This window comes from Aphelocoma coerulescens, chromosome 14 (genome assembly GCF_041296385.1).
Source record: "Aphelocoma coerulescens isolate FSJ_1873_10779 chromosome 14, UR_Acoe_1.0, whole genome shotgun sequence".
Taxonomy (NCBI): Eukaryota; Metazoa; Chordata; class Aves; order Passeriformes; family Corvidae; genus Aphelocoma; species Aphelocoma coerulescens.
The window spans coordinates 8,796,922-8,804,734 of NC_091028.1; the positions used below are offsets into that span (position 1 = coordinate 8,796,922).

Consider the following 7,813-nt stretch of genomic DNA (forward strand, 5'->3'; position numbering starts at 1 on the left):
ATACTTGCTTGAGAGGTAGGGCCTGGGTGACATTTTCCAGCTGCTCAGTTCTGGTCTCAGATGTTGACTCGTGAAAACACAAAACAGAACAAGAGCACTGGCCTTGGAGGACAGGGAGAGGAAAACCTGGAGGGAGGAATTCTATGTGGCATGAAGTTTGGAAGGAGATCTAATCTAAAGAGTTTCTTTGCTTACTGAGTCATAAGCAGGGACAAGAAGTAAACATTCTCCCCAGAAAAGTTACTGCATGAGATCCAAGCACCCATTACCAAATGATGCTCTTTTTTTGTCCCTTTCTCTTCAGGAAGAATCAAGATTCTCCTTTCCAAGATCTTTTCTACATTGTACACGTGAAAGCAGTAACAGATGCAGGTTATTTTTTGCTCCCAAGTGTGAATCACGTTCCACTGCTCCTCACCTCTGCCCAGGCCCCCAGGGTGGGAGCCCAGCCCAGCCACAGTGACTCCAGGTTGAGCAAATCCAGCTCCTGGACACATGCCCCCCTCAGCACTCTGATCCACAAAGGGACCAAGGGCTGCTGGACAACAGGAGAAATGGCCCCCAAGGATGCCAAGGCGGGGGAAACATGAGCAGGAAAGAGAAAGCTGCCAGTTCCCAGAAGCAGCACATTCCCAGAAGGCGACTGAGAACTTCACTCCCAAAAGCTTTCAAACCAATTCCCTCTCCTTTACCATCCTACAGCACTTCCTGCAGCAGGAGAACCAAGACTTGGCCACTTGTTTCTTCCCCAGCCTGCAGACACCAAGGGGCTGCTCCCTCCCTCCTAATGCATTCCAGGTGTTGATACTGCTTGGATGAATCCCCAAACCCAGGAAGGGGAGAGAACACACACTTCCCTTTCTCTTTATTCCTGAGAAGTTTCTACACCTTCCAGCTACAACAGGTCGTTAGAGCAGGGCCAGAAAGCCCCTCTGTACCACGGGCTGAGAGGCAGCCAGGGGCCATCGAGCTTCCCTCGGGAAGAGTTCATCTTCCTGGCAGCTCCAGGCACATCCTCAGCACTTCAGCTTCCAACACCCACAAAATATTGATTTCTTTTTGTTGACCTGCCAGAAGCAGCCCTGCTCCTGGACCGGCTGTGCACAGACCTCCCCTGCCCACACTCAGACACTTTCTGGCTCACAAGAGAGACGTTGGCCCAGGAAGTCTTCAGATGCATACAAGGATAAGGAGGAGATTGTATACGAGGATAAGAAGCAGATTAGCAGGCAATTAAGTGGCATTTGTGGTATCCATTAGTATTTCAAGCTACAAAGAGTCAGTTTCTGCTAACTTCCTGCCAAAAGTCACAAGTAATGAGCTAATTAACAATCTAATTATTGCAAATGCCCTAGAAAGAAATCAGGGCACAGGTGAAAACCTACTTCAAGCGAGCACAGCAGTAGGAACAGCTGAGAGCAGACAGACGTGTGCCCCAGCTGCATTTCCAGCCATCCCACAAAACAACGGGATAAAACACTCAGAGAAGTTGTTAAAGTTGAATTAAAGCTGCATTCAGTAAAGGGAGAGGTAGACCCTCACTCCAGAGCTTCCTGGCAGCCCTGTGAGGCTGAATAACCCCTAAACAAAAGCCAGCCCTGGGATTTTCTGCCTCCATGTCAATATTTACCAAGTTCAACAGCAGCTGCAGCACAGCCTGTGGGCCACAAACCCAAAGCTGGCGGTACCTGCACAACCCAGCACGAGCACGGCCTCCCTGGCACAGCCAAAGCAGGGCAGCGCCAGCCCTAGCACCTCCAGTTCTGCCTCCCACCAGGACAAGCCCCAGGACAGCTGTGATTCCAGAGCAGATGGCAGTGGGAGAGACTTCTGTGTTGATTTCCCAAGCTGGAAGCATCCTGCAGGGAGACACGGCACGTCCTCCACCCCAGGGCACAGCTGCTCCTGCCCTGGCCATGATGGGCATTGCCCCACAGCTGCCTCACCCACCGGAGCACCTTCACCTGGGCACCCCAGCACCTCACAGGTGGGATCTGAGGAAATCCACAGCTCACTGATTTTAGGAAAGTAAAGACTGGGCTGGTCTGCAGACCTCAATCTGTGAAATTCCCTGTTGCACAGTAAAGATTCCCTATTGCACATTCCCGTCTGTAACACCAGAGTAACCTGGAAAGGGTTTCTGAAGGCAGAAGGGGATGTTACAGAGCAGTTACACACCCTCAGGGATGTCACTGAGCACAGCAGGCTCCTGGCAGCGCTACTGGTGTCACTGCAGCTCACAAGGGCTCCTGCCCCACGACCCAGGGCCAGGACTGCACTGCTCGACACCTCCGAGACACCTCCACAGGCCCACCCACTGCCCTCACACTGAGGGCTGATTCAACACTGCCTAAAAACATCTAAGGATAAACCTTGGAGCAAGAGCACAGTTACAGGTTTGGATAACAGTTCCTGACAGCTGGAAGAGACTTGGAGAGGCGCCAGTTATCCAACCCTGGATGCGATAGGTAGAACTCAGCAGAGCTCTAGAAATAACGCAGGCAAACCCTGTTGGGCCAGTACATGGTCCCCACCAGCTCCCCAACACAGTCCAGATTTCACGGACATTGTGTTTGCACAAATACACCGTCACTGTAAGGAAAGTCAGGGAATTAACAGCCAGGTAAGCCTGGGAAGACCCACAACAGATTTGAGGTGCGCAGAATTTCTCTCAGTAATGTGACTGAACTGCCCATGTGTGAAACCTCAGGTACCAGGGGAAGCTGTGACCTTGAGAAACAGCCCTAGGACACGCTTTAATCTCCACATCCACTTTTCTCTGCTTGCCAACACCTGTCCAGGCCTTCAGGCTGGGGTTAGGGAGGTGGCAGGGAGATGGTTTTGGTATTTTAAGGTTATACTCATGTGGTAAGTGTTAAGGATGAGTAGCAGCATCATTTAAATTGGATTAGACTTACACTGCTTGTACAGGCAGCTGCAGAGGTGCTCCTGAGAGCAGCCAAGACAAAGCCCCTCTGCCCACAGCTACAGGAACCCCCCGAGACCCAGACCCACTGCAGCACCTCGCACCCCGAGTGTGCCGCACCAAAACCCCAAGGACAGCTGCCAGGAGCAGCCTTTTAGAGCTCTAAAGTGGGTTTGTTTTCATGCCAAATACCTCAGCTTGGGAGTCAGCCACCCACCAAAATAAAACTCTGTCCCAAATATTCACAAAAGCAAAATTTCACTGCCAGCAGCTGCAAGCACCGGCCCCATTTGAACCCCATGCCCAGAGGTGAACCCCACACAGGTGGGACCCCCAGGACAGGGCGAGCTGCGAGCAGGAGCAGCCCCCAGCTGGGCTGGCTACAACAGCAACCAGATAACGCCTGGGTAATTCAGCCCAATTTCCCGAGGGGACATCCTAAATCCCTGAAGAGTCCCTCCAGAATCTCAGCATAATCAGAACAAAGAATTATGGTCCCAGTAACCTGGCTACTGCAACATATTTTGTTATAAAGCCTCATTTTTTTTTCCCCAGCAACACAACCAAGCCATTCAAGTCCTCGCCGGCTGCGCAGTTGCAGCCCCGGAGCAGCCCTCGCCCAGCCTGTTTGCCACCCAAACACATGTTTTGGTGTTAAGTACATTAAAAACAAACTCCCCTCAGTCTTTTTCGGGGGATTTAGCTGAAGTCCTGGGCGCTTATCTCTGCTAACGAGACCCGACCGGCTTAAAGGCACGACTAGTTGCTCGGTTGATTAAAAAAATGACTAAGCTGCTTCCCGGTGCCGCGGGGATGCCGCCCGCAGGGAGATGCGGGGCCGGTCCCGGGGGGCGGACACGGAGTGAGGGCCCCCTCAGCCCCCCCGGCAGCGCGACACTCACCTTGACACTGGAAGCCCTGCTTGCCGAAGCCCCTGCGGAGAGAGAGGCGGAGTGAGACACCGGCCCCGGCCCCGCGGCGCAACGACCCTGCCCGGAGCCGCCGGCCGGAGGAGAGCGGGCACCGGGAGGACCGGGATGGGGTGCGGGGGATGAGGGGAGCCGGGACGGGAGGGGTGCCCGGAGGAGGGCGAGGATGAGTCCCACCGGGCTGGGCGAGCACGGGGAGGGATGTCCCGCCGAGCCGGTGTCCCGGAGCGGCTGCGGGGAGTCCGGGGGAAGGCTCACCAGATGAAGTCGGTGCAGTGGCTGCAGAAGGTGGGCTGCTTGAAGAACCGCGCCGTGAACTTGTGGTTCTTCACCTCGTGCACGTTCTTCTGCCGCAGGGCGCCCTTGCGGGCGAAGCGCACCGGGCCCTCCTCGCCCTCGGGGGCCGGCGCTGCCGCCGGCGGCTCGGCCATGCTGTGCGGGGGCTGCCGGCCCGGCCCGGCCCGCTCCGGTGGCGCTGGTCCGGCGGGGCTGGGGCTGGTCCGGCTGCGCTGCCGGGGCCGCGCTCGGGGCCGCTGCCCGCAGCTGGCGGGAGGCTCCGACACCGCCCGCCGGGCCACGCCCCCTCATTTACATACAGCGCCGCCCCGCCCCTCATCTGCATCGCCGGCCACGCCCCCGGCGCCTCGCGGCACGGCAAGCCCCGCCCCCCGCGCCCCCGGCACGGCCGCGCCCCCCCTTCGATTTGCATGTTGATTTGCATAGGGCCCAGCCCGGCCCTTCATTTGCATAGAGCATCTGCATCCCGCGGGGATGCGCAGGGACCACCCAGGCACGGGCAGGGACAGAGCTCGGCTGGTGGCCCGCGTGAGACGGGGCTGTGGGCAGGGTCACCAAGGCAGGGACATCGTCCTGTGCCACTGCCCGAGCAGGCGGGCGGGGCAGCAAGCAGGACTCAGTAGGACATAGATATGGACGTATTCGTGCCAGCCGTGGGGACACCTGCACTGCCCCATGGCCACTGCAGGACTGGCAGTGACAGTGCTGGCTCCTTGGGAGTCCCAGACTTCCCACTGTTAAGGCCAGAACAATTTTTTCTCTATCCTGATTTTCTGCACAGCATGAGTCAGGTCGAGAGGGGATCCAGGCGGGAGCTCAGGCACAGCAGCTGGGCCGGGCCGGGCACTGGGGTCAGTGTGCCTTGGGGAGCAGGAATGTGCCTTGGGGAGCAGCCCACGCAAGGCCACAACCCCAGGGCTCACGCACAGACACAGGGGCACAAACCAGCAGCTCAGTGGTCCTCTCGGAATGATTTTTTAAATTTCCAGTTGGAATAATGACCTTCGTTTACCAACCCACTGCAAACACCTCAGCTGGCTGGCACAGAAGAGTCTTCCATTCACGTCCACCATTCATCTCCCTTGCTCCCTGACAGCACTCACGGACACTGAAAATCAGATCCATCAGCCTCCTCCTCTGACATCCAGGTCTCCCTGGGCCCACCTGGTCCTGCATTGTCCTGGTCTGGGTGCTGAGGAGATGAGAATTCAAATCAAAACACGAGAAAACTTCAAGCGAAACATAACCATATTTCCATGAACAAGTCTTTCTAAATTCTCATTTCTGGGATTTAATTCTGTCTCAGCATCCACATGATCCTTCCCCTTTTGAGGCCTGAGACCATCCCTGCTCTGCTGTGATCCAACCCTCCATCCTACATGCTCTTTCTCTGAAGAAAGCCCCGCTCACTCCATGGAATTAAACACCCAGGAGACTTTCCCGAAATAGGCCCAGGGCTGTTATTATGCAGTTGCTTTAAAAGGTTCATTGCAGTAATAAAGCAGGGCTGACCTGTCCTGCTGATGTCACCCTCCCAGGAACAGAGGGCTGGCACCATCTCACAGCACCATCTGATTTTCCTGCTAAGAAGGAGAAATAAATTGCAGCCATCCCTGCTCGTGCTGTGCCGTGCTGGGAGGGCATGAGGGAACATCCCAGGGGTGTGTGGGGAGTGTGGGGGCCACACGTGGGGCTTTCTGTGCCCGACACAGCACTGGCCACACTGTGGAGTCCCCTCTGCCCCGGGAGCCCCACTCACTGCGGGCTCACACAGGAATCTGTGCAGCAGAAATAACTCCTCCTGCATGGAAGGGAACGGAGCAATAATGGAAATAATAACAGGGCGTTTTGACTCCTTCCCTCTGCACTGTTGGAGGGGAGTGGTGTGTTCCCCTCAGCGCTGCTGCACTGCACGTGGAGCCACACCAGGCTGAATTCTGCTCATTTTAACTCTAAATTCTGGGCTTTGCCTGTTCCTGCCTTGTTGCTTTTTACTGTATGTTCCCATTTTCCAAGGACAGCCCCCATAACTGCTGCATGTGGAACACAGAGAATATGGCTTTAATTTCCCCCACGAGTATTGATAATCACAATAATCACACACAAACTTTTGTCACTGCTGGGCCAAGGTACAAAAGTACAAAAGTACAAAAGCCAGGTACAGTTCTTGCTTTCAGGGGATTGCTTTCTTCTTTCCATAGTTTACATAATTTTACCTTATTTTACTTTTTTCATTATTTAGTGCACTCTGACTCACTTCATATTAAAGGCAGGATCTTCATGACCATGTTAATTTTCACAAAAGCTAAGGATCCAGATCCCCCCAGCACTTTGAAATGTCGGGATGAACATCCCAGCAGCTCCTTCCTCTAAGGAAGCTGTTATATTTATTAATGCAAGTTCAGCCCCCAGGTGTGAGGAGGGACTAACACACATAAACAACCCTAACCCATCACTCTCAGGGGAGCACAGTGGTGGAGCAGAGGGGAAATCAGCCCAGTTCATTCCTGCTTCCATAAAAGTGTGGGTTCTAATGCTATTTTCCTCTCCATCGGTTCCTGCTGTAGAGAAGGCACCAAAACCCAGCCAGTGATGTGGGAAGTTGTGTCTTCACTCCTCGCCACACAGGGGATCTCCATGGAGCTGGCAAATCCAAGCTCCCTTTGCCGGCGGCTCCTTGGCCTCCCTGCGCTGCCGGGGGCGGGGGAGCAGCCCCTCTGCAAAGGAGACAGAGGGAGCAGGGGCAGCCTCCCCTGGAGACGTGATTCACATCCTCAGGAAGGGACCTCATCCTCCCACCAGGCAGGCACAGGAGCTGCTCTGGGAAGGGGGAGCACGGAGCAGCCACAGGACTCGTGCTGGGAAGTGTGGGAGCAGCGAGCCTGGCGTGAGCCTGCGGGGTCGGGGGCAAGGAGACCAGGATCACGAGCCCTTCCCAGCAAAATCCCCCACCCCGAGTAACAACGCAGAGGGGCTCAGGTCAGGGAGCCACTGCCATCGCATGATCCTCTGTGTTGGACAGCTCCAGCCCCGCAGCCTCACCCCACACCGCAGCCAGCCCCAAAATCCAGCAAAGAGACACAATCTCCAAACCTAGGATGAATTCTTCCCATTTCCTAGGAAAGCTCTGCCTCCACACGTGCAGGAGCCCCTGAGTGAGTGGGAACTGTGGTCCTGGAGCAGCGGCTCATGTGGGAGCACTCGGCAAGGGCCTGCAGCCTTCAGCCTTGTGCTGATGTGGGGATGGTGCTCCCCTGGTACCCACACCGGCTTCCTCTGAAGAATTCAAAAAAGCTAGAGAACAGATTTGTCTCTTTTTTTTAATCTCTTTTTTCTTCAGGACCCAAATCCGCCACAGGAAACAGGTGGAGGAAAAGTCCAGCTCTAATTAGATATAAAGGTGCCTCAGCAGCACTCGGCAGCCCCCACATCCGTTTGTCGTTTTGCCCTCACCAGGCATGCCAGGAGGGCCAAGGCAGGGACAGGGATCCTGGAGCAGGGACAGGAATCCTGGAACAGGGACAGGAATCCTGGAGCAGAGACAGGAATCCTGGAACAGGGACAGAGATCTTAGGCGGAAAATCCTGGTCCTTCCAAGCTTTGGAGGATCTTGGCGCTGCTCACAGCAGTTGATTCTTCAGCCTCCGCTCAGAGGCTGCCT

General features: G+C 55.4%; 1 protein-coding gene across 2 annotated transcripts in view; it reads right to left on the reverse strand.

Moving 5' to 3' along the window:
• The window catches only part of PRKCB (protein kinase C beta), a 95,807-nt gene extending 91,404 nt beyond the window's left edge, over positions 1 to 4,403 (reverse strand). The window contains exons 1-2 of one of the 2 annotated variants that reach the window (XM_069029697.1): positions 4,114 to 4,403; positions 3,829 to 3,860 (exon numbers count right to left, since the gene is read on the reverse strand). In XM_069029697.1, the coding sequence (XP_068885798.1) occupies positions 3,829 to 3,860; positions 4,114 to 4,286 (205 nt within the window). In that variant the 5' untranslated portion in view covers positions 4,287 to 4,403. The remainder of the gene's footprint in view (positions 1 to 3,828; positions 3,861 to 4,113) is intronic. The other variant, XM_069029696.1, reaches the window with a different exon arrangement.
• Positions 4,404 to 7,813: the final 3,410 nt, after the last annotated feature.